The 27,295-nt window shown below is 38.2% G+C and overlaps 1 protein-coding gene across 1 annotated transcript in view; it reads left to right on the top strand.

The window, feature by feature from the left end:
• CCDC141 (coiled-coil domain containing 141) overlaps positions 1-27,295 on the top strand; it is a 294,918-nt gene that overhangs the window by 78,118 nt on the left and 189,505 nt on the right. Inside the window, exon 7 of the mRNA XM_036743398.1 lies at positions 10,647-10,763. Within this exon, the coding sequence (XP_036599293.1) occupies positions 10,647-10,763 (117 nt within the window). The remainder of the gene's footprint in view (positions 1-10,646; positions 10,764-27,295) is intronic.

The raw sequence follows: 27,295 nt of genomic DNA, 5'->3' as shown, positions 1-27,295 counted from the left end.
AAAGAAAATCAGAAGTTCAACAGAAGGCAATAATGAGCTGAGGAAGCTGTTAAATAAAAAATTAATTTTAAATTACTTTAGTAGCAAAGATCAAAGGATGGAGGAGATCCCATTGGACTCTGGTTAGAATATTGTGTTCAGGTTAAGGGTCCTTATTTTAAAAAGCAACATCGACAAATGAGGAAATGACTAGGAACTGATAGAATGCTTGTCAAAATTTCAGATGACATAAAACTGTAAGATAAGGGTGGCTCACATCCCTCAGATGATAGAATGACTATCCAGAAAGCTATTGGCAGTTTAGAGTAATCAGCCAAGTCTAATAAGATCCATTCATTTAGTCAATAAGAATTTCTTAACTAGCTGCTATGTTCTGGGCACTGAAGGAAGGAAGGAAACTGTGTGCCAGTTATTGTGCTAAGGGCTTTACAGATGTTTTCTCATTTGATCTTCACAACAGCCCTGGGAGATGGGTACTGTTATTATCCCAATTTTACAGTTGAAAAAACTGAGGTAGAGTTTCAGTGACTTGCCCGGGGTCATAGCTGGTAAGTGTCGGAGGGCATTTCTGAACCCAAGTCTTCCTGACTCCAGACCCAGCACTCTATCCATTGCACCGACCAGCTGCCGCTGGCTGGGCACCGAGAGTGAAAAGACAGAAATGAATAGTCCCTATCCTTAAAAATTTACATTTTATTGTGAGCGAGACCAGCATGTATACAGGAAACAAATAGGAAATTTTTACAGATTAATTTCTGAGGGAGGAGTACTAGCAAGTAAGGACTTCAGGACAGAACTTCTGTAGCAAGTAACACTTGAATTGGGCTTTGAAAGAAGCTAGGGATTCTGTGAGGAAAGGGTACATTCCAGACATGAGAACCAGCTTGTACAACACATGGAGATGGGAAATAAAGTATCATGCATAGGTCAGTTTGGTAGGAGTGTTCAGTGCTGGAAGGGTCTGGAAAGGTAGGAAGGAACCAAATTGGAAACTCTTTAAAAGCCTGTTAAAAAATGAAACTTACTAGAAATGCATGCAGAAACGTTCTCTTAAATGCATTAAGTATAGGATGAGGGGGACCTGGCTACAAAATTTATGTGAAAAATAAGCATTTTTCAGAATATTTAATATGGGTCAACTTTGTCACTTGGAAGACAGAAAGCTAATATGATTTTAGGCTGTATTAACAGAAAAATAGAATCTGAAACAAAAGAGATTTATAGGCCCACTTTACACTTCCCTGGTCAGGTCAAATCTGGAACTTTGTATCTAGTTGTATAAGGCCAATCTTTAAGTGAAAGATCTTTTCCCACCCATTGAATAGGCCTCAGGTGGTGCCAACAAAGGGAGGCCTGATTAGAGGCAAGCCCACATTCTTTCACTAATTAGGTATGAGGTTCCAGGCCTCATACCTTTTTGCTAAGTAGGCTCTGAGCCCTCAGGGCCCTGAACAGGGTATAAGAGCTCTGAGGGTGGTGTTTTTGCCTTTGGGGGCACACTCATTGAAAGAGTGTTGGTGAGGAGACTCTGGGTAAGCCATTGAAGCTCCCCTCTGGCTTTGAAAACTCAGATGTTGGTGCTTTCCTGGTAACTATGTATTGCAATTTGGTTAGACAGAAATGTCAATCTGTTTATATTGTCTCTGTTTGTAATTTCTGTTTGTATTTGCTCTTAAGTTCAGGGTGCTGGCTTTTCCCCCTGAACTAAGTGAATGGCATATGTATGTTTAATTAGAGTGAGATTATTAACCCCTTAACGTTGTTCCTTAGAAAAGCAGATTAAAGAATTTATGCTAGCAGCCTTCTTGTGTGCTGGTGTTATTGGACTTTCCCCCCACAGCAGTTGCTAGCAACAGTGTTGTTACAAGTTGTAGGAGTCTTACATTGAAGGTGTTGCCAAGCTAAAAGTATACCTAGAGAAGGATACTACTAGATGGAAATAGGATTGTTTAGTTGGAAAAAGAGAAAATATAGGGAGGATCATAATAATCTTCTTTGTAACTTCTGCCCTTTATTCCTTGTCCTTTGGTTCTGGGACCAAACTGACGTGTGGAAACAACTCTGGTTTTGTGGTAAAAGGACCTCATACCTAGAGGTATTACTATGACCTTGGATAAACTTCTTGACCTGTCTAGGTTTCGGCTTCTACATCTCTAAAATAAAGGGCTTGTACTAGGTGCCTATCTAAGGTTGTTTTTCAGTAGTGTCCAACTCTTTGTGACCCTGTTTAGGATTTTCTTGGCAAAGATATTGGAGTGTTTTACCATTTCCTTCTCCAGCTCATTTTACAGATGAGGACGCTGAAGTAAAAAGTTTAAGTGACTTACCCAGCCTTAGTAAGTGTCTGAGGCAAGATTTGAACTCAAGAAGATGAGTCTTCCTGACTGCAGACCCAGCACTTAATCATGTGGTTGCAAACTAGGATTCCTCTCATTCCTAGGAGCTGTGACTTCTTTTAGAGTGGTGCCTTGCAGAGCAGAAGATAATTTTCATTGGCAGGCAGAGTTCCCCATACCAATGGAATCATAGGTCTGGTTAAAAAAAACGCTTCCCTTCATGCAATTCAAGATCATCATATAGCAGCATTTAGCTATTGACTCATTGGACTTACAGTCCTCCCGAATTCCCAGATGATTCCTTTCCAGCCTTGTATTTGTGGCTGATTTTTTGAACCAAAGTAGAAGACTTTACATTTTTCCTATTATTATAGATGGAGAGCAGCTAGGTGGCACATGGATAGAATGCCAGACCTGGAGTTAGCCCTTTCCTGATTTCAAATCTGGCCTCAGACATGTATAAGCTATGTGACCTGGGCAAGTCACTTAACCCTGTTTGTCTCAGTTTCCTCATCTGTAAAATGGAATGGAGAAGGAATAGAAATGGAAAATGGAAAACCACTCCAGTATCTCTGCCAAGAAAACCCCAAATGGGGTCATGAAGAATTACACATGACTGAAATGACTGAACATTATAGATAGAAGAAAGCTACTTGTGTCTCCCCACCCCTAAGTCCTACATACTGCCTTTGGTGGCACATTCCTTTGGAGACATCCTTCAAGTATATTATAGCTAGTACAGAGTAAATATGCAATCATCTCTCCCATTCCTCTTATATTGTCACAGGGGTACAATTGAGAGATATGCCCAGTTCCTTCCTTGTCCAGCTTCATGATTGTTTTGAGGTTGAATCTCTAAGATTGACTCTGAGTGGAATGATCAGACACAAAAGAGCCATCGTGTCCATATATAGGTATTGTGGAAAGGGAAAATGTTCTTTATCTTCTCTTGCCAAGCCCTAATTAATTAAAATTCATACCCTACTCCCTCAACCCCCTGTATATTAAGGAACCACCTTTATCTCTCCTCAATATTTTTTCCTTAATGTTTATGTTTTTCTCCTCTTGCTGAGACCTTGTTAAAAATAAGCATTATAAAGTTACATTTAAATCATTTATCATTCATTCTTTCACCAGCAGCTGCTATAATTTAAAAACTCATAAAGCTAGTTTGGAGTAGCTGCAGCTTTGAGCAGTAACCAAAAGGGGAGAGCTGTAGCAGATTCGTTGGAAAGCCATTGCAGTCGACATGCCCTCTGTTATTTAGGGTGACTTGTTTCCAGCAGCAGGGGATGTTTGTGAGAATCAAGTTACAGGCCGCTGAGCATCTCTGCCTCAGCCAGGCTCAGCCCAGTCCAGTAAATTTGATCTAAGTGGCTGCCCACATGTGAAAATGGCACACAATGAGATGTAACCAGCCTCATGACGATCTTGTTACTCCTGAGGCCAGGGCTGGCTTTCTCTGTTTTCCAAAGCATATCTGGTAGTAAACATGCAGGCTTGGGGAGACTGCAAACTGGCATCACGGGGCAAGGAGTAGATAACAGTGAGAACCCCGACAGGCCTTTAATCGTGCAGATTCTTACTGCATTTTGCCTGCAGTATGTATGGGAGGTGAGCATTTCATAAAAAGAGACTAGGAAACGTGATGTGGGCTAAGTTTAAGGAGTGTGCTGGAGGAACTCTAGGTAGCTTTAAAAATATTAAAATTCTTCCCTCCCAAACACAATAACAAATAAAGAATCTATTGTTTTAAAGTTAAAAAAAACCACTTTACTCAAAACAGGTCTGTGAAGCAGGGAGTACAAATATTAGAGTAATAATAATTGATACTTATATGATACTTTGAGGTTTACAAAGTAACTAATTTGATACTTCTACCTGGTGAGCTGTTACAGTTAGCGTTATTCCCATTTTACCGATGAGGAAAGTAAGGCTGGAAGAGGTTACACGACTTGCTCAGAATCACATAACTAGTTACTTAATGTCCAAGGCTTAGATTTGATTCCAGGCTTTTCCGATTCCAAGTGAAATAAATTCTAGCCAACATGTCCTTCTGTGATTCCATCAGGATGGTTTCTTCCTTCGCTTGGTATAGATGAAAGTGTCTTTATACCTTTCAATCAGTCAAGCGTTTATTAAGCACGTACTATGTACCAGGCACTGTGTTACTAAGTGCTGGAGGCACACATACAAATATCAAGACAATCTCTGCCCTCTAGAAGCTTAGATGCTAATAGAGGAAGACACTCCATGTAGAGGAGTGGTGACAAGAGAAGGATCTTTTTTTCTGGGAAGTCTCAGGAATGGTGAGTAGAACAATACTGGAGGAGTTGATTGAAACTTACTTACTTTCTTTCTTTCTTTCTTTCTTTCTTTCTTTCTTTCTTTCTTTCTTTCTTTCTTTCTTCCTTTCTTCCTTTCTTCCTTTCTTCCTTTCTTCCTTTCTTCCTTTCTTCCTTTCTTCCTTCCTTCCTTCCTTCCTTCCTTCCTTCCTTCCTTCCTTCCTTCCTTCCTTCCTTCCTTCCTTCCTTCCTTCCTTCCTTTCCTACTGATCTCATTATAATTTCCAGAGCAAGAGGTGGAAAAGGAAGGTGGGAAGGGTAGTATGTGCCACTGAGTTTGGGTGAAAGATGACTCCCAGGCAACAACAGATCAGGGGGGAGTAGATTTGTTCATGGGGGAAGGGTCCAGAGGGTTCCCCTACCTGACATACCACACAGTCCAGGCTGTCTTTCTCTGATGTGATACTGTGGAGTGGTACCACAAAGCTGTCAAGCCTTTTGTTTTCAAAAGTCTGACAGTGGCCCAAGATGCTTATACAATTCCTCTTTACTTTCATCCCTTGATACTACACAAACATTTCTCCCTTGGGAACCTTCTAGGTGAGAACATTGAAATACTAAGGGAAAAGGAAACATATGTTTAGAATATGAAAAAGTAAATATAGTTTGGTAGTTTGGGAAAGGAGAGTATTGCAGTGGAAATCAGGAAAGGCTTCATACTGAAGAAGGTGGCTATTGAGCAGAGTCTTTAAAGCAAAAAGGAATTCTAAAAGGAATTGTCTATAATTCTCATCTCTATCTTCCTCAGTTTAATTTTATCAATTTTCCCAATTAATAGTCATTTTTTCTTTCTCCTCCTTCTTCTTCCTGCCCCCATTGAACAATAAAAAAGAAAGAAAAAAGAAAACCATCATAACAAATATACATAGTAAAGCAAAACAAATTCTCATATTTGGCCACATCCAAAATGTTTGTCCCTGGATCTCAAGTCCATCACCTACCTCTCTGGGAGGAGGAGAATAGTGTATTTTGTCTTTGCTCTTGCATAATCATGTTGTCATTCCAATGATCCGAGTTCTATTCTTTTAAAGTTATTTATACTTATCATGCTGTTATTGTATAAATTGTTCTTCTTGTTCTGCTCACTTTACTCTGATCAATACACAGATCTTTCCAGTTTGGTATGAAACTGTCCATTTCATCATGTCGTATGGCACAGTAGTATTTCATTATATTTGTATACCATAATTTGTTCAGCCATTCACCAATTGATGGGTACTGCCTTAGCTTCCAGTATTTTGCTACTCTGAAGAGAATTGCTATAAATAATTTTGTACCTAGGGATCCTTTTCTTTTCCTTTGAACTCCTCGAGGTATAGGCTTAGTAATGGTATTTCAGGTTTAAAGAATACACACAGTTTAGTAACTTTTTGTGTTTATTTCCAAATTGCTTTCCAGAAGTCGGTCAATCTACAGCTCTCCTAACGGTACATTAGGGTACCGATTTTCGTGCACCCCCTCCAACATTTGTCATTTTCTTCTTTTGTCATCTTCGAGGTGGAACTTCAGAGCTTCTTTAATATGAATTTCTCTAATCATTAGTGATTTGTTTTTAATGGTGTTTTTTGGCAGTAAGTATCTTAGGATCAATGCACCATTTCTGTTGTTGTTGTTCATCCTTCACTCTAGAGATGATGGAACAGAAGTGAAGTGACCGGTCTATGGACACAGTACTGGTACCAGAACTAGGATTTAAACCAGGCTTCCTGACTCCAAGATAAGCACTTTCCCAAAAATATCACAGTTGCCTCTTGTGCTTACTTTACTGTACTAGCACAGTGGTCATATGTGTTCAGTAGGAATTGGAATATTCTTAGAATGCCTAGCTATTGACTCACTCATCTAACATCAAGGTTTAATAGTTCATTATATTCAAACCCTTAAGGGATTAGGACCACCTGTTCAAATTCATTTTTCTTTCCGTCACAGTCACTGTATTAACTGTCTCTGTTAAGGAATTTTCAACAACCCTGAGCCCTCTTCACCAACAAGATCACAAATGGTAGAAAATTCTAAAAGAAGCAATAGCTCTTTAAATAAGGATATAACTTCTCATGCATAGGTCCTGTGATGTTATTATTAGCTAAATCACTCACACAAATGACTAGCCTAGTCATGCAGCAACCCAACCTCAATTCAGGAGAGTCTGGGAATGATCTGGCCTCGCTCTGTTTTCCAATCACTTTGCATGGTTTGGACAACCTTCAGTCATCAAAGAAAAACATAGAATCAAAGCGTGTTAGAAGTAGAAGCAATCTTAGTGAACATCCTCTATCTTTGTCACCCAAGGAAGATGGAGGTTATACCTTGAATTCTCGTGGTCCCTGGAAAGTAGACTTTGGATTTGTTTATTAGGCAAGCCCTTGATTTAATTGGGTCCCTTCTTAGGGCCTCAAAGCCAGACTGGCTGGCTTCAAACCCTGGCATGGACTTTAGTCCCACACCTGCTGAGGCCTTGCTTGCTTGACCTTTTGAAATTCACAAGATTGTAGCCCTGATCATCCTTCATCTAAAAGATGGGAGTAGAAAAAGGTGCATGAACTGAAATAGCTGTAAAATTGTTGGACTGGCAGGGGTTTGTGAAGTTTGGATTAAGTCAGAGGGCCACACTTGAGGATCTAGAGGGTCACATGTGACCTTGAGGCTGCAGGTTCCCCACCCCCAGACTAGCCCAAATGGAAATCAGGCAATTATGGAGAACGGGGAGAGTTTGCAGAACCTAGGGAAAGCAAAAATGGTCTGTTGCCTCTAGGAGCATGCCTAGTTATCTGGTTTGTTGAGAATTTGCCCTGATCACACTGTCCAGATAGTCAAACCCTGGCTGTGACATTCAGTGTAGATTTTTCTGTGTCACAAGAAAATATACTCTGCAGATAAGAAAACAAGGCTCTGCAAAAGAAAATATTCTCAATCTGGCCACATGCCTCAGTCTAGGGTTTGGTGAATATGATTGCCCTAAACCATTGGGAGAAACCTTAAAGTACCTTGTAGTGTGATAAAGCACATATAGATTTCCATCCTGCTACTAGAAAGAACTCTACTATTGCTTATGAGGGTTTGCTATAGAGACTAGGAAAAAGGAAAATTTAGTATACTCACCCTCGTTTTTGGGAGGATATATTCCTAAACAAGCTTAAATTATTGCCTACTCGAGCAACAGTGTTTATAAGGTTGAACCAACTCAGCAAGTCACTTAAGGATACATGAAGACTTGCCCTATTTCTCTTCATCATGTGTGTAGTGTAAAAATAGTGCCAGGTTGTTTTTTTTTCTGGACATTTGTAACTCTGTGATTAGAAGAAAAAAAAAAGAAAATCAACCAACCATGTGCCAGAGAGACATATGGAGTTACTAACAATATGTTTTATGTATAGTCCTTTTATTTCATCATTGGTAAAATTTGATTTTATTGTACAGGGGGAAAAAAAGAACACACTTCAAGGCCTCATTAACCACTTTGCCATTGTATTGAAATTTAATTAAATTAATGATCTTTTTTGCTTTTATTCGGCCTCTTCAATAATTCCCATTTGTGATTTTAAATGGGTTCATGGCATGTTTCTTTGTGATAAAGGGTTTTTTTCTATTATTAAAATTGGAGAAATTAATGAACACCTTTCATGTCTGTCGATGGGAAGAAAATCTCAATGACTTTAGCTTAATGAACATTATACATACCAAGTTGTTTAAGTGGTAATACTTTGTGAAGTGTGTTTATTTTTCTCAAGAAGTTAAAATTAGAATGGGTATCTTCACTACTACTCCAGTAAACTGTCTTATCCAGCATGGGAAGTGGGAATTTGATCTCCTTCACCTGCCTTACTCCTTAACCTCCCCAGGCCCCACTTTTCTTAACTATCAGGAGAAATTAAATTAAATAATCTCTAATCATCCTCTGATACTGAGGAGATGCTTAAAGGTTTTATGGTAATGTAAGATCACTTTTAGTATCATCAGTTATGCCCATCAGGTGCACGGTAAATGGCATATTTAGCCTGGAAAAGGGAAGACTTGGGGAGGATGTGTTCAATTCCTTCAAGTATTTGAAAGGCAGTCATGTGAAATAATAACAGTAAAAATAGCATTTATCTAGAACTTTCAGGTTTACAGAGCACTCTACACTTGTTAACTAGTTTGATCCTCACCACAACTCCCCGCTTTACAGATGAGAAAACTGAGATATAGGTTAAGTATCTCCCCTAGGGTCACATAGCTAGTATCTGAGGCAGGATTTGAATTCTTGTCTTCCTAACTCCAAGTCCTGCACTCTAGGTACCATTTAGCTACAGGAATAGACTTGTTCTGTTGAACCCCAAAAGATATAATTACCAGCAGTGGATGAATGCTTCAAAGTGGCAAGTTTAGACTTGCTCTAAAGAAAACATCTTTGCACAATGTGATCTAACCAAAAATCAAGGAGGCTGTCTCAGGGGGTCGTGCATTCTCTTCTCTAGAGGTCTTCAAGGAAAGGTGTGAGGACCACTCTTGGGGAATGTTGTAGAGGGAATTCTCATTAGGTTGGAATAGATGCCCTTCGAGATAACTTCTAACTCTGAGATTCTGTGATCATGTGGTAGTAAGATTTGGCAGAAATTCTGGTCAATAGAGATTTCTGGTTGAAGAATACTGAATAAACTACCTGGTACTGAGAGTAAACCCCCAGCACTATCGTTAGAGGTGCTGAGATTTCAGGCAGGTGAGAGTAAGTCATCATTCATTAGCCTGTTGCTCCCCCCCTCCAAAATAAATAAGTACAGCTGGGACTCATAGTCATTGTTTTAAGCTAAAAGAAACCTCATAGGCCATTTTGGACAACCTGCTCATTTTACAGATATGAAAACTGAGTCCTAGGTAAGAACTAAAAAGAGAGAAGACTTCAGCTGTGAATTTACCCAACTTTATTTTGTGCACATAATGTTTATCTTCATGGAGGAGTACAGGAAGAAACTAGTTTTCCTCCTAGGCCAACCCTACTTCCTATACGTCCCTAAATAAGAGTCTATAGTCTACTTTCCATGGACCATAAGGGTTCAAAGTATAACTTGTATCTGCCCTTGGTGACAAAAATATAGGATGATCTCTAATATTTCTTACCTCTGATGTGCTTTGATTCCATGATTTTCTCCGATAATTGAAGGCTGTCCAAACCATGCAGAGTGATTGGAAAATAAATAGGATGAGACCAGATAATTCTCATAGTCTCCTGAACTGAAATTAGGTTGTTGCACGGCTAGTCATTTGTATGGGTGGTTAGTTAATAATAATACTAACACAAGACCCATGCATGCCACATTATAGCCTCATTTAAAGAGCTATAGCTTCTTTTGGAGTTCTCCATCATTTGTTTTGCTTAAACACTACACATGATTTGTCCTACTGTTTACATCAAATTGAAATGAGTGAATCATTCTATCATTTATAAGTGGACTTTTCCAAACCACTCCATTTATTTTCTGAGTATAGATTTCCCAGGAAATGCAGCAAACCCAATAGTCTTGCATTGGCTTTTTATAGTAGAAAAGATTTTTCTACACAATGCTATTTAATACTGTCATAGGTATGTGTGAAGCTGCTCAGATTTATCATTTCATATGTGAAAAAAGAATACAATTTTACGGATGCCTTTGTTTTAAAAGAATGTATGATTTATATACTGCTTGGGAACATATTTTAGTCTTTCCTTGTTAGAGCTGAGATGGGGTTGTTTTCTTCGTGGCATGTCATCTACCGTATTGATGAATCATTTTCATACTTTTTTGGATTTTTCCCCCTTTCACCTGAGCAGGTGGTGTTTTATATGAAGACAAATGAAAACCTGCTGATACTGATGCATGAGATAAGTTTAAAAGAGAGATTGGATTAGTTTGGAAAATTTTGAAAGGTTGAGGAAATATTTCTAAAATCTTACCTTTTTGCTCTGATCCTTGGAATGTAATCTTTGTTGATGTTATGATTTCTCCTCTAGGTATCCTGTTGGTTCCAGAAAACCATAAAAAATTTACAGAAGCAGCATCTAGGTTCATCACTGTCAGAAAATGAAGAATTGATTCGAAAGCATATGGAACTGGTATTAAAAGCAAAAGTAAGACATATCTCTGAATTTCTCTAAGCTGATAAATTGTAGATAGGCTACAATTTGCACTGGTGGATGGTAGAAGGAAAAGGTTTTCCCCACAGTGATGGAATTATAGGTCTTTGACATAAATATAAAAGTTTGGAAAAGGGTGTTATCTCAATCTTCCTTTTAGGGTGAGTATAGGTGACAGGAACTATTCATGTATATTTCGTTCACTATTCATATCTAATAATAATATTCATATTCTAATATAGGATTAGTTAATTTTACTGTCCCATGTTCTGTCATATCTTGTCTAGTAGCTAGACATTTTTCTTTTTCTTATAGTATCATTGTGACATTGATTTTGTCCTTTTCTATTACAGAAAAAAACTGCTATTGCCTATTACTTCCCCCATTTCCTTTTCTTCTTCAGTTTCCAAGAAATTATACATAGTAGTTCACCCATTTATATTATGTGGGTTATTGTATTGGGGTGGGATGGAGAGGGGGAGACAAATAAAATTCCTACCTCATGTAATAGTCGTGGGATCAATAGGTATTTTCAGAAGTACTTTGTAGGGCCTCTACAATGCTTTAAAGATAAGAATGAGCATTCTCAGTTAATCAGGTGGGAGTTATGAAGACTTGATGAGTATCAGCTGAAGCAACTGGTAATGTTTAGCCTAGAGAAGAAAAAAAACCAAGGGGAATGTGATTACTGTCTTCAAGTATCCGAAGAGCTGTGTTGCGGAGGAATGCTTCCCTCTTCAGCTCCACCTACCAGCCTCCCTGGCTTTTTTTGAATCCCAGTAAAAATCCCATCTTTTACCAGAACCCTCTTAGTTCTTATTTGTGCCTTTCCTCTGTTAATTCTTTCCTATTTATGCCGTATATAGCTTACTATATATACATTTGTTTGCATGTTGTCTCTCTCATTAGATTGTAAGTTCCACGAGGACTGTCTTTTTCCTCTTTTCTATAAGCTTAGCACAGTACTTGGCACATAGTAGGCACTAGATAAATGTTTATTGATTGATTGATCAATTATTCCCTTTGACTCTGGAGAATCTAATTAGAAGTGATGCTTGGAAGTTGCAAAGAGACAAAAAGAAAAGATAAACAAAGTTCCTCATTTTTTGATTTATGTAAAGCAAAAGAATTTCCCATTTTGACTTTATCATAATACATACATACACACATATATGTAGGCATTTGCATACATACATACATACATACACACCGTGAGTCCTTCACTTCTATGTCAGGAGAAGTCAGGTAGCTTGCTTTATCATCAGTTCTCAGGAATCATGATTGGTCATGTAGATCAAAGGACTTAAAGCTGCCAGAGTTGTTTGTCTTTATAATGTTGTTATTACATACATTGTTCTGTTCATTCTGCTCACTGCACCTTGCATCAGTTCATTTAAGTCTCCCCAGTTTTCACCAAAACCATCACTTCTCGTAATATGATAGTAATCCATCCCATTCACATACCGTGATTTGTTTAGCCATCACCCAATTGATGGGTACCCACCCCTTTCAGAACGCATCCTGGGCCATCTCCAGTCGTCCTGGTGAATATCAGGCCACTGGACCCAGAGGGCTCTGGAGGAGAAAGTGAGGCTGGTAACCTTGCACAGCTCTCCCTCACTCAAATTAAAATCAACTGCAAGTCATGTCATCATTTCCCTGATGTCATGGTCCTCTTCTAGAATGAAGGACAAACACAACAACAACAACAGCAACAACAACCTACCACAAAGAGAGTTGCTATATATATTTTTCTTTGTTGTCTTTAGACTAGTAGTAGTATCACTGGGTTAATGGGCATGTTCAATTTAGTAACTTATTGGGCATAGTGCCAAACCAATTTTCAGAATAACTGGAACAATTTCACAGTTCCAACAACAGGGCATTAATGTGCTTCACTGTACCCCCTCCACTATTTGTAATTTTCCTTTTATCAACTTTGCCAACATGATGGGTATGAAATGGAATCTCAGAGTTGCTCTAATTTGTGCTTCTCTAATTATTAATTTGGAATGATTTTTTTTCATATGATGTTTTCCTAGCTTGGATTTCTTCCTTAGAAAAATGTTCTTATCCTTTAAACATTTATCAACTGGGTACTGGCTCTTTTTTCTTATAGATTTGAATTAATTCCTTATGTGTCTTGGAAATGAGACTCACATCAGTAAAACTTGCTACAAAGATTCCCACCCCCCACCCCAGTTACCTATTTCCCTCTTAATTTTAACTGCATCTAATCAAAATTATCCATTTTACTTCCTATGATCCTCTCTATCTCTTGTTTGGTGAAGAACTCTTCCCTTATCCATAAATCTGACAGGTACATTTCTCCATGCTCCCCTAATTTACTTATGATATCAACCTTTATCTCTAAATCATTTATCCATTTTGACCTTATCTTGGTATACAGTATGAAATATTGGTCTATGCCTAGTTCCTTTCAAACTGCTTTCCAGTTTTCCCAGCAATTTTTGACAAATGGTGAGTTTTTGCCCCCAAAGCTTGGATCTTTGGGTTTATTGTGTCTTCTGTGCAGTGTCCAAGGGCGTCTCCACCAATGTCTGAGGACAGGGAATAATATGATCTGGCTGGCACATGCTGCCTCCTGTCTCTCTTGAGAATGTTTTGGTCTTTTAATGAAACTGGTTTGACTGCCTGGGTCAGCATTTGGTGTTGTTGCTGGCAGGGTCCTTATTCCAAAGGAATTGCGCCTCTTGATGGTGGCTAAAGGAGCCTGAGTGGAAAGAAAGGTTAATGATCTTTAATGATCTCAGTATTCTTGCTTACTGGCCAGAACCTACCAAATGGTCGCCACTAAAGATCCAGCTGGCAGATTAAAGCTAGAACCTTATCCTTATCTCCAAGTGTCTTCCTTGTATATCTTCTTAGGGGAACTTTCCTGAGGTACCTGATTCTATTACATAAAGCCATTAACAAGTGAGTTGACATATGGAATCTTTCCCTCTGACTTTGACTTCCTTGTGTTATATTCCTAGGATTTTCTTCTGTTCAGTCATTCTTCAGTCGTGTCTGACCCTTTGTGATTCCATTTGACATTTCCTTGGCAAAAGATACTAGATCGGTTTGCCATTTCCTTCTTCAGCTCATTTTACAGATGAGGAAACTGAGGTAAACAGGGTTAACTGACTTGTCCAGAGTTCCACAGCTAGGAAGTATCTGAGGCCAGATTTGAACTCAGGAAGATAACTACCCTAGGCCTGGCACTCTATCTACTGAGCCACCTAGATGTCCTAATATTAGTATGGCTAAATTAAAAGATATGGTAGCTTTGAGAGTAATGTAGTTTCTCCATTTACTGCATTTAACCATAGCTACATTTATTGTTGCCTTTTCTTAAATTGTCCTATCTTTTCTAGAGGGGCAACCATTTAGTGGACAGAAAATTGGACCCGGTATCAGGAAGACTTATGTTATAATTCCACTTTAGATACTTACTAAGTGTGTGGAACTATAGAAATTACTAAACCTCTGTGAGACTCGGTTTCCTTATCTATAAACTCAGGGGGCTAAGCTTGATGACCTTTAAGGTTCTTTCTAGCTGTAAATCTCTGAATCTGTGACTCTTGATCATCATAGCCACCATACTTTTGGGGTAGGGAAAGGGGTTTAGCTAAGACATTCCAACTTCTCATTATAACTTTGTAGACATCTATATTTTAATGTAAGCAACTAATTTGGAGGTTTGTCTTTATGTTTTCTTCTGCCAACGTCTTCTGATTTATGGGTCATTTCATCCCATTGACATTTACTATCATGGCTATTGGGTTGTTTGTTCTAGCCATCATATCCTATTACAATCTTATGCCTATTTCTCCTATCCTGCTGCTCAAAAAGAAAAAAAAAAGAAAGAGGAATGACATAAGCACTAGTTATTTATAGTTAGAATAGTGTGATCACTAATTCAGTGGTACAATGGGTAGTGCTCTGGGCCTGGAGTTAGGAAGACCTGAGTTCAAATCTGGCCTCAGACACTGTGCATCCTTGGGCAAATCACTTAATCACTCTCTGCCTCAGTTTCCTCAACTGTAAACTGGGGAAATAATAGCACCTACCTCCTAGGGTTGTTGTGAGAATCAAATGAGATAGTATTTGTAAAGTGCTTAGCATAGTTCCTGGCACATAGGAGGTGCTTTTAATAAATCCTTATTCCTTTCCCTTCCCTTTCCTCTTTTCTTTCCACGATCTCTCTTCTTCTAAGCCAAACAATATACATTCTCATTTTTTCTGCCTCCTTCCAACATCCACCCTTCCTAATTGTGCAAAATCTTTTTAATGCAATGTAATAAAAATTATCCATTTTACATCTCAGCCCTTCCTAATTGAAGGAGGGTTTTTTGTTTTTGTGCTTTTTATGACTCTTCTTTCCCTAAGTCTGCTCTCTCTTCTAAATCTTTTTCCTCCTTCTCCTTGTCAAAATCCAGTTCCTTGTCCATTTTGTCATTGCTGGAAAATGCTTAACAACCAACTCTTATGGGGGGAAATGTATGGGTGACACACTTTTAAGTTTAATCTGCGGTATTAACATTTTCTCAATTACTTTCTTAAGTCTAGACAAGCAATGAAACAATAAACCAGCTCCTGATTTTGTAGCAGTTGCTGATTTCTGAGATGTAAATGAAAATTTACCAGTTGCCTTTCTTAAGTCCCTTTGAGATGGCCTCAGCTCAGCTCTGACCTCCTTCCTTCTCATTGTCCCTCTACATGGTTCAACTAATATTGAGGTCTATTGGATTCTAACCCCCCTCTCCCCCACATCTTTATGGTTGTAAAGTTTTCTGGATGTCTCATAGGCATCTCAAAATAAACATTTCCAAAACAGATTCCCACAAAACTTAACACTCTTTCAAATGTCTCTATTGCTGAGTTCTAGGGCATCTCCACCAGAGTCTGAGGACAGGGAGTAATTTGATCTGGCTGGCACATGCTGCCTCCTGTCTCTCTTCAGGATGTCTTGGACTTTTAGCTTGACTACCTGGGTCAGAATTTGGTATTGCTGGTGGCAGAGTCCTTACTCCGCAGGAGTTGCTTGCTCCCCTTAATGATCATCACCATCTTTTCAGTCACCCAGGTTCACAGCCTCAGTTCATCTTTGACTTATCATTCTTATACCTCATAACCAATCCATTGCAAAATCTTGCTTCTCTTTCCACAACAACTCTCCTATAACTTCTCTACACTAGAACAGTCAGCATTCCAGTTCAGATTCACTGTCCAGTTCTAGATTCTAGAACTGATATCTAAAACGCTCATCACCTCATGCCTGGACTATTGCAAAAACCTCCTGTTTGATCTCCATGTCTCAACTCTCTCTTCTTCAATCCATCACCTACATAGCTGTCAAAGTGATTTTTCCAAAAAAACAGGTTTTACCACATCACCCTCCTACCTAATAAACTCCACTGGTGCCCTATTATCTCTAGGATCAAATAGGAACTTCTCCTTTGGCATTTTAAGCTCTTCCCAACCTGATTCCTTCTTCTCTTTTCTAGTCTCCTTACACGTTATTCCCCTCCACAGTCTTTAAAATCCAGCCACACTGGCCTATTTGCTCTTCCTAACACACTATATCCCATCTCCTGTCTCAGTGTCTTTCAATCGGTCATCCGCCATGCATGGAACACATGCATCTTTACATCCGCCTTATGAAATCTCTTGTTTCCTTCAAGACTCAGCTCAAACATCACCTTCTACACAAAGCTTTTCCTCATCTTTCTTTCTTTCTTTTTTGTTTTTTTAGCAGGGCAGTTGGGGTTAAGGGACTTGCCCAAGGTCACATAGCTAGTACATGTGTCAAGTGTCTGAGGCCAGATTTGAACTCAGGTCCTCCTGACTCCAGGGCCGGTGCTCTATTTTCATCATCTTTCAACTGCTAATAGTATGCCTTTTCCTCTAATAACTTTGTATTGATTTTGTATCTTTTATTTGCATACTTATAAATGTACATGTTGTCTGCTCCTTTAGAATGAAAATTCTTTGAAGACAAGGACTAATTCCCTTTTGTCTTTGTATTGCCACTGCCTGACAGGGCATGGCACACATCAGGCTCTTAATAGATCCTTGATTGTTTTATTGAGTGGCTTTAATGGATTTGTGATGACTAATTCCAGTCAAATTGCTTCTTTCTTTTTTTTAAATTAGATTTTTTATTTTTAGTTTATGACACTTAGTTCTACACGTTCTTGATTTTCAAATTTTCTTCCCTTCCCTTCCCTCCCTTCTCCCCCACAAAATGCAGTCTGATATAGATTCTACATAAACCTTTGTGTTAAACCTATTTATGTAATAGTTAAGATGCAAAGAAGAATTATGACCAATGGAATGAATCATGAGAGAGAAACCAAACCAAAAAACCAAAAAAAAAGAGAAAAAAAGAGAGCCTCAGTCTGCATTCAGACTCCACAGTTCTTTCTCTGGATGTAGATATCTCTCTCCAACATGAGTCCTTTGGAGCTGTCTTTGAGCCTTGCATTGCTGAGAAGAGCCAAGTCTATCAAAGTTAGTCATCACAGAATCTGTGATGTGTGTCTGTGGTTGTATATAATGTTCTCCTGGTTCTGCTTCTCTCACTCAGCATCATATCATGTAGGTCTTTCCAGGTTATTATGAAGTCCGTATCTTCCCCATTTCTTATAGCAAAATAGTATTTCATGACATTCATATACCACAACTTGTTCAACCATTCCCCAATTGATGGGCATCCCCTTGATTTCCAATTCTTTGCCACCACAAAAAGAGCTGCTATAAATTTTTTTGTACATACAGGTCCCTTTCCCACTTGTTTGATCTCTTTGGGATATAGCCCTAGGAGAGGTATGGCTGGGTCAAAGGGTATGCACATTTTTATAGCCCTTGGGGCATAGTTCTAAATTGCTCTTCAAAATGGCTGGATCTGTTCACAACTCCACCAACAATGTATTAATGTTCCAATTTTCCCACATCCTCTCCCGCATGTATCATTTTCCTGTTTTGTCATGTTAGCCAATCTGACAGGAGAGATGTGGTACCAAAGAGTTTTGATTTGCATTTCTCTAATCAATAGTGATTTAGAGCATTTTTTCATATGCCTACAGATATCTTTAATTTCTTCCTCTGAAAACTGCCCGTTCATATCCTTTGACCATTTCTCAATTGGGGAATGGCTTTTATTCCCATAAATTTGGCTCAATTCCCTGTGTATTTTAGACATGAGGCCTTTATCAGAGACATTGGTTGTAAAGATTTTCTCCCAATTTTCTGCTTCTCTCCTAATCTTTGTTACATTGGCTTTGTTTGTACAAAAAATTTTCAGTTTAAAATAATCAAAATTATCCATTTTGCATTTTGTAATGCTCTCTGTCTTTTGTTGGGTCATGAATTCTTCCCTTTCCCATAAATCTGATAGGTAAACTATTCCCTGCTCTCCCAAATTGCTTATAGTATCAGCCTTTATTCCTAAATCATGAACCCATTCTGACTTTATGTTAGTATATGGTGTAAGATATTGGTCTATGTCCAGTTTCTGCCATACTATTTTCCAATTTTCCCAGCAGTTTTTGTGGAATAGAAAATTCTTAGCCCAGAAGCTGGATTATTTGGGTTTATCAAAGAGTAGGTTGCTGTAGTCATTGACTTCTGTGTCTTGTATACCTAACCTATTCCACTGATCCACTACTCTGTTTCTTAGCCAGTACCAGGTAGTTTTGATGACTGCTGCTTTATAGTACAATTTGATATCTGGAATGGCTAGGCCACCTTCCCTAGCATTTCTTTTCATTAATTCTCTTGATATTCTGGACTTTTTGTTCTTCCAGATGAATTTTGCTATTATTTTATCCAGCTTCATAAAATAATTTTTGGTAGTTTGATTGGTATGGCACTGAATAAGTAAATTAATTTAGGTAAAATTGTTATTTTTATTATATTAGCTCGGCCTAACTATGAACAACTGATGTTTTTCCATTTATTTAGATCTGACTTTATTTGTGTGAGAATTGTTTCATAATTTTGTTCTTATAGGCCCTGCGTTTGTTTTGGCAGGTAGACTCCCAAATATTTTATAGTGTCTACAATAACTTTAAATGGAATTTATCTTTCTATCTCTTGCTGTTTGGCTTTGTTAGTAATATATAGGAATGCTGAGGATTTATGTAGGTTTATTTTGTATCCTGCAACTTTGCTAAAGTTGTTTATTATTTCAAGTAGTTTTTTACTTGAATCTCTAGGATTCTATAAGTAAATCATCATATCATCTGCAAAAAGTGATAATTTAGTTTCTTTTTTGCATATTCCAATTCCTTCAATTTCTTTTTATTCTCTTAATGCTAAATCTAACATTTCTAATACAAAATTGAATAATATGGGTGATAATGGACATCCTTGTTTCACCCCAGATCTTATTGGGAATGCATCTGGCTTATCCCCATTATATATAATGCTTGCTGATGGTTTTAGTAGATGCTATTTGTGATTTTAAGGAAGACTCAATTTATTCCTATGCTTTCTAGTTTTTTTTTTAACAGGAATGGGTGTTTTATTTTTCAAAAGCTTTTCTGCCTTTATTGAGATAATCATATTGTTTCTGCTAGTTTTGTTATTGATATGATCAATTATGCTGATAGTTTTCCTAATGTTGAACCAGTCTTGCATTCCTGGAATAAATCCTACCTGGTGGTAGTACATAATTCTCCTGATAAGTTGCTGTAATCTTTTTGCTAATATTTTATTTAAAATTTTTGCATCAATATTCACTAGGGAAATTGGTCTATTATTTTCTTTCGCTGTTTTGATTCTTACTGGTTTAGGTATTAGTACCATATTTGTGTCATAAAAAGAATTTGGTAGGACTCCTTCACCTATTTTCCTAAATAGTCTATAAAGTATGGGGATTAATTGTTCTTTAAATGTTTTATAGAATTCACATGCAAAACCATCTGGCTCTGGAGATTTTTTCCTAGGGAGTTCATTGATGGCTTGCTCAATTTCTTTTTCTGAGATAGGGTTATTTAGGTAGTTTACTTCCTTGTGAATATTCATCCATTTCCCTAAGGTTGTCAAAATTTATGGGCATACACTTGGACAAAGTAATTCGTAGTTATTGTTTTGATTTCCTCTTCATTGGCGGTGAATTCACCCTTTTTGTTTTTGGTAGTGGTAATTTGGTTTTCTTCTTTCTTTTTTTAAATCAAATTGACCAAGGGTTTATCAATTTTATTGTTTTTTTTTTCATAAAACTAGCTCTTAGTTTTGTTTATTAGTTCAATAGCTTTCTTGATTTCAATTTTATTAATCTATCCTTTGATTTTCAGTATTTCTAATTTGGTATCTAATTGGGGATTTTCAATTTGTTCTTTTTCTAGCTTTTTCAGTTGCATGCCCATTTCATTGATCTCCTTTTTATCTATTTTATTCATGTAAGCATTTAGAGATATAAAACTTCCCCTAAGAATGGCTTTTGCTGCATCCCATAAGTTTTGGTATGTTGTGTCATTATTGTCATTCTCTTGAATGAAGTTATTGATTTCTTCTTTGGCCCACTCATTCTTTAGAATTAGATTATTTAGTTTCCAATTAATTTTTAGCTTATTTTTCCCTGGTTCTTTATTACAAATAATTTTTATTGCATTGTGATCTGAAAAGTATTCTTTGACTACTTCTGCCTTTCTGCACTGGATTGTGAGGTTTTTATGCTCTAGTACATGGTCAATTTTTGAGTATATGCCATGTACTGCTGAGAAAAAAGTATATTCCTTTTTATCCCTATTCAATTTTTTCCAGAGGTCTATCATATCTGCCTTTTCTAAAATTCTGTTCGCCTCCTTAACTTCTTTCTTATTTATTTTGAGGTTAGATTTATCTAGTTCAGAGAGGGGGAGGTTGAGGTCTCCCATTATTATAGTTTTGCTGTCTATTTCTTCCTGTAACTCCCTTAACCTCTCCTCTAAGAATCTGCATGCCATAGTACTTGGTACATATATGTTAAACAATGATATTGCTTCACTGTTTATGGTGCCTTGTAGCAGGATGTAGTGTCCTTCCTTATCTCTTTTAATTAAATCTATCTTTACTTTTGCTTTTTCTGAGATTAGGATTGCTACACCTGCTTTTTTTACTTTAGCTTAAGCGCAATATATTTTACTCCAGCCTTTTACCTTTACCCTGTGTGTATCCCCCTGCTTCAAATGTGTTTCTTGTAAACAGCATATTGTAGGATTATGGTTTTTAATCCATTTTGCTATCTGCTTCCGTTTTATGGGAGAGTTCATCCCATTCACATTCAGAGTTATGATTTCTATCTGCATCTTTTTCTCCATCCTATTTCCCCCCTGTTTATGCTTTTCTTTCTCCCTTTCCCCTTCCACTCCTCAACAAAGTTTTGTTTTGACTGCCGCCTTCCTCAGTTTAACCTCCCTCTTGATTTCCCTCCCTTATCTTACCATTTTCTGCTAGCTACTTCTTCCCTCCCTTCTGACCACCCCCCTCCCTTTTTCCCCCCTTTCCCCTACTACTGCCTGTAGGATAAGTTTGATTTCTATACTTATCAGAGTATGTTATTCTCTTCTTGAACCAAATTCAATGAGAGTAAAGTTCACATGCTACTCTTCTCCCTCCCTTCTTTCCCTCTACTATAATATGTTTTTGTGCCTCTTTATGTGATGTAATTTACCCTTTCCTACTACCTCCTTATGTCTTCTCCCAGAACACTCCCCTTACATCTCTTAATTATGTTTTTATCATTATATCAGTTATTTTATACTGACACCCATGGTCTATGTGTATCCTTTTCAATTGTCATAATAACTGTACTATTCTCAAGACTGATTATATATATATATATATATATATATAATCCTATATAAGGATGTAAACAATTTGCCCGTATTGATTAACAAGGTTTGTTGGGGGGGGGGGGGTTTCCACCTGTTTACCTTTTTATATCTCTCTTGAGTTTTGTATTTGAAGATCAAATTTTCCATTGACTTTTGACCTTTTCTTCAGGAATGTCTGGAATTCCCTTATTTCATTGAATGTCCATCTCCTTGCCTGAAAAAGTATGCCCAATTTTGCTGGGTAGTTGATCCTTGGTTGTAGTACAAGCTCCTTTGCCCTTTGGAATATTATATTCCAATTTCTCCTGTCATTTAATGTAGAAGCTGAAAGATCCTGCGTGATCCTGACTGTAGTTCCATTGTATTCGAATTGTTTCTTTTTGGCTGCTTGTAGTATTTTCTCCTTGACTTGATAATTTTGAAATTTGGCTATAATTTTTCTTGGAGTTTTCAATTTGGGATCTCTTTCAGGGGGTGATCAGTGGATTCTTTTGATGACTATTTTCCCCTATGATTCTAGGACCTCTCAGCAGTTATCTTTGATAATTTCTTCGAAGATGCTGTCCAGGCTCTTTTTTTCATCATGACTTTCCGGTAGACCAATAATTCTTAAATTGTCTCCCCAGATCTATTTTCCAGGTCAGTTGTTTTTTCAATCAGATATTTCACCTTTTCTTCCATTTTTTTTCATTCTTTACCTTTTGTTTTACTACTTCTTGATGCTTCATAGAGTCATTTGCTTCTACTTGCTCAATTCTAATCTTTAATGAATTGTTGTCTTCTTTTTGCTTTTGAGTCTCCTTTTCCAATTGGTTGATTTTACCTTTCTGGGTGTCATTTTCTCTATTTAGATTCCAAATCTCCTTAGCCATTTTGCAAATTTCACTTTTCAAAAATTTGATTTCATCAGTGGTTTTTTTCCCCATTTTTTCTTTTACCTCCCTAATTTGGTTTTTAAAAGCCTCCTTTAGCTCTTCCAGGAATGCTTTTTGGGCTTGAGACCAGTTCACATTCCCTTTTGAGGTATCAGACATGGGTATAGTGTCATTGCTGTCCTCTTCCAAATTGGTATTTTGATCTTCCCGGTCTCCATAAAAAGAATTGACGGTTCTCAGTTTTCTCATGTTCTTCTTTATGTTGGTTAGCTTTTTCCTGGCTTTACAGTGGATTTCTGCTTTGGGGGCTCAGGGAGCTCTGTCCCAGGGTTCTTGTTCTGAGAATCGTGAGCCTAGTTACCGGCTTTATGTGTTGTGGCCTTTGGTTTCCTGAGGTATGATGGAGGGTTTGTCTGGCTGCCAAAAGTCTCCTTTTCCCCTGGGGCTGCTCTTCAGCAGGGGTGGTCTCAGCTGTTGTCTGTGCTTGTGTCTGCCACTTCCCCCAGGCTGTGCAAAGGCACTTCTGGGTTCCTGGTGTTGACCCTTGCTCTCTCCACCCTTCTGGGACTCAGGAACTCCCACTATTTGGCTACTGAAGCCCCACTTCTGTCTCCTCTATTCCAGAGTTTTCTCTCGGTCACAGAGGGAGGGATGAGAGCCATTTACCTGACCATTATGGCTCCAGGAAGTTCAAGAAGGCAAGTTTCAAACCCTTGGGCTGCAAGCCTCAGCAGTAGATGTCTCGTGGCCACAGGCACTGCACTGCTGCCTTCTGTTGCTTTGACAGACTCCTGTCCTGTGTTGGGAGGCCTGGGGATCTCTGCCAGTTTTGTGCACCCAGCTTTCTCTCAGCCTGGATTGCTGGCTGGTTTCCATATCTGCTTCCACTTTGGTGTGGTCTGGTTCAGCTCTGCATGCTGTGCACTCTCCCAGCCTACAGGTCCATCCTATTGACCTTGCAGACTCTCCTGGCTTGGAAATTTGCCCCACTCAGTCTACCAGTGGCTTTTAACTCTCTTGAATCTGCTCAGATTCACTTTTTTAGAGGTATCTGACAGAACTTGTGAAAGAACTCTGGTAAGATGCTGTTTTCACATGGCCATCTTGGCTGAGGCCCACCCCGCCCCCTCCAAATTGCTTCTTTCAAAGATAGACACATTCATAGATACATTAGAAATAATAATCCTTTGAAAGTGATATTAAAAAGTCATTTAAAAAAGGCACAATAAACACATTGTTAATGGAAATATATTAGGATAAGTTTCTAAGTGTGGCAGAATGGATCTAATTGCTTTTTCCGACCCTTTCCCAAGCCTTTTGATTCTATGGTAAGTATTTAAAATAGTTATGAGAGGATTAATGTAGAAATGAGAGTTTCTTAAAGATATTTAGTGAAGGCCACAAGTGAGAAATAGTAAATGATGACTACATAGTATATAGTCAATAATGAAAATATCTTCTGTGAGTACCTTCCTGTGTAACACATTTAAAATTAATCCAGGCAGAAAACTAAGACAGCTTTTTAGGAGTCTACGTGGTGCTCTAGAATTTAGGAAGTTCTCAGACTTGCTAAACACAGACATAGGTGGCCCAGGAAAGTAAGGAAGCCACTGGTTCTCCTGGGTTGCCACTTAGGGTTTTCAGGATACTAATAAATTTTTGAAGTTCTTTTCCCTTATTTTAAATTCATATATTTCCCTTAAAACTTTCTTTTTTCTTTAAACTTATTTTAAATGATGTTGACCACACCTTTCCGGTGTTTTATACAGATGGAATTTATTTCATACTTTTTAACTCAATTATCTATTCTTCTGTTCCCTTTATCTACAATTATCTTTAGGAAACTAAGTGATCAAACAAAAAAAAATAGGCAAATTGAAGACCGTCACACTCTGCTTACTTTGAGAGACAACACACACTTTTAGCAATACTCCTTTGGTGTACTTGTCAAAATATCAAAAGTATAAATAAACTTGGGCCAACCAAATACTAATTATTTTGTAATCAAATAAGATTTCCATCTGCTTCCTCAAATAAATAGTTGCTGACATCTAAAAGGCAGCAAGACCAAGACATATTTAGTGCACTAATGTGTGCACTGCATGAGAATAAAAGAAACAAATGTTCATGGATCAAAGAGGACTCAAAGCAATGAGTAATGTAGCACTCATCTCAAATTAAACAAAGATCACCATGATGGGATGCAGAGTTGTCTGCCCCATTCTATTTAGCAGCTGGAAAAAAAGAAACAGAATCACTAGGGAGAAAGAGAGACACACAGTGAGAGAGGTACAATAAACAAGGAGTCCCTTGGGATAGTTTCTCTACCCTTTATGTACAATCTTGGAATTGGATAGGATGCAGCCAGCCCCAGCCCATCTCCTTTCAAATATCTACAATAATTCAATAATTATTTTTGAGTACCCAATATATGTATTTTGCACAATATATTCAAGACACTGTTTGATTAAAAAAAAGAAATGCACTATTAAAAGACTATCCCTTACCACATGACCAGTACACCTTGTTTTCCATCCGTCCATCCATCCATCCATCCATCCATCCATCCATCCATCTCTGTGATGACATCCTTTACAATGCTTCTCTGATGCAATTCTTGTTTGATTGTATTGTAGCTCACCATGAACCTTTGTATTGTCGTGTGTGTGTGTGTATGTGTGTGTTTGTGTGTGTGTGTGTGTGTGTGTGTGTGTGTATACACATATGTAGTCCCCTCATTGCTTTCCAGGGTAAACTCCTGACTTCTTTTCTCATGCCCTAGAAATTCATACATTGAAAGTATCCTCTGCCCCTGTAGCCTCTCCTTCTGATTGAATGCTCCTGGCAGAGCCCTCATTTAAGTAGGGTGTCCAGGGCAGCCATGTCTCATCCTTCTCCAAGCTTCACTCTAAATTTCTCTGCCTTGCCCCCAACTGGGTACCTTTTTTTCTCCACCCCCACCCCCACCACCCAACTGTCCCACCTTTTCAGCTTACTTCTGTTGTCTTCTCTCTGAATATAAGCTTCTTGAGGGAAGGGGCTATCTTTCTTGTATTTGTATTCTCAACATTTAGCACAGTACTTGATACAGAGTAAACGCTGAGTAAACGCTTGTTGACTGACTGTGCGTACACATATGTGTGTATATTCCTTTTATCTAGCCATGCTTTGTTACCAAGTCTTGCCAGTCAACAACAATATTAACTGATTTTTATGTTGTGCTTTAAATGCCTTAAAGTTTACAGAGTACTTTAAATACACTCTCTCAGCTGATTAAAACAAAAGTACATCCAGCACCCCAAAATTTCAAGCACAGAAGTGATCTCAAAGCATACCAAGTGACTATTCCTGATTTGAACATCGCATTTAACTTAGCTTTTTTCTTAGCAACAGAAAATTAACAAATTGATTAAAGGTCTCTACATGGATTCAATGTCACATTTCCATGTGACTGGGGAGCTTTTGGGGGTCTGCACAAGTTCCAAGTACTTTACAGGATAATACAAGAAGTACTTTGCTTTTCCGGTTTCCAGCAGTGGCAGTGTTCCCATTAGAGCCATAAAGCTTATTGCAGAAATGCCCTGCCTGAAGTGTATGTTGTGTTTCTGATGTGAATGATATGAGAAGAAACCACCACAAACAGGATGCTGCAAATGTGTTGTAGACAACTGAACTATTCCCAGGCTGATCCCTTTGTCCTAAGTCAAAGCTTTAAGGGGCACTGGGGAGAATTTCATTAGCTGTTGTGTTTTGTTTGTACTTAGAGATGCAGGCAGATGAGTATCCTAGTTGATGTTGTAAAAAGTGGCATGAGCTCATATTAAACGCCATTAAATTCTAGACAAGGCAGGCTGTTTGCTTTTGTGGTTGTGTGGGGCACAGGAAATGGGTAAGATATCTCAGAAGGGAACTGTATATTTTCCCATGCACACAGTAAGCAATTGCAGAGTGGAGCTTTTGTGAAAAATACAGAGAAGCTAATTTCTCTGCAGCATCCTTGAGAGCACTTCTATATGAGAGCATGGTTTATTTTCCAAAGGGTTCCCATTGTGATTGTTACTATAAAACATTTTCATAGATTCAGATACTGTTAGAGCCAGAAAGGCCCCTAGAGAGTATCCAATAATAGAATTCTAGCATGTGAGAACTTGAATGGAACTAAAAGATAATCTAGTCCAGTCACCTCATGTTTATAAGTGACAAGCCTGAGTCCTAGAGAGTTGAGGCAATTTGCCCAAGGGCATGTGGTTAGTGGCAGAGCTGGGGTTTGGGCTTAGATTTCAGGACTCCCTACCTAATGTTGTCTCTCCTGCACACACTGCTTTAAGTCTGTTGTTGTTGTTGTTAGGTTGTTTTTCAGCCATGTCTGACTGTCCATGACCCCATTTGGGGTTTTCTTGGCAAAGATATTGGACTGGTTGTTCGTTTCCTTCTCCAGCTTATTTTACAGATGAAGGAACTAAGGCCAACAGGGTTAAGTGACTTGCCCAAGGTCACACAGTTAGGAAGTGACTGAGGCTGGATTTGAATTCAGGAAAGAGTCTTCCTGACTCCGGGCCCTTCACTCTATCCATGTCTATTGTAAGATAATTGTGACTCCTTTTCAAGCTATGTTAATCATAGTGTGGGAATTGGTTCACAGGAATCATTGTATCCCCAACGGAGAATTCCAAGATGGGCAAATGTGAGCTTGAGGTGGGTCATCTAAAATGGTAAGTGAGAGCAGATGTTAAGTTTAGAGTCTTCTGTGTACAGGATATGCAACATTTATTAACTTGACTCAAATTGATAAGTATTTATTCAGCACCTACTCTATCATAGGATC

This window comes from Trichosurus vulpecula, chromosome 2, assembly GCF_011100635.1.
Source record: "Trichosurus vulpecula isolate mTriVul1 chromosome 2, mTriVul1.pri, whole genome shotgun sequence".
NCBI classification, from domain to species: Eukaryota; Metazoa; Chordata; class Mammalia; order Diprotodontia; family Phalangeridae; genus Trichosurus; species Trichosurus vulpecula.
Note: the sequence above shows the minus strand (reverse complement) of the source record. Positions and strands in the feature narration are given on the sequence as shown.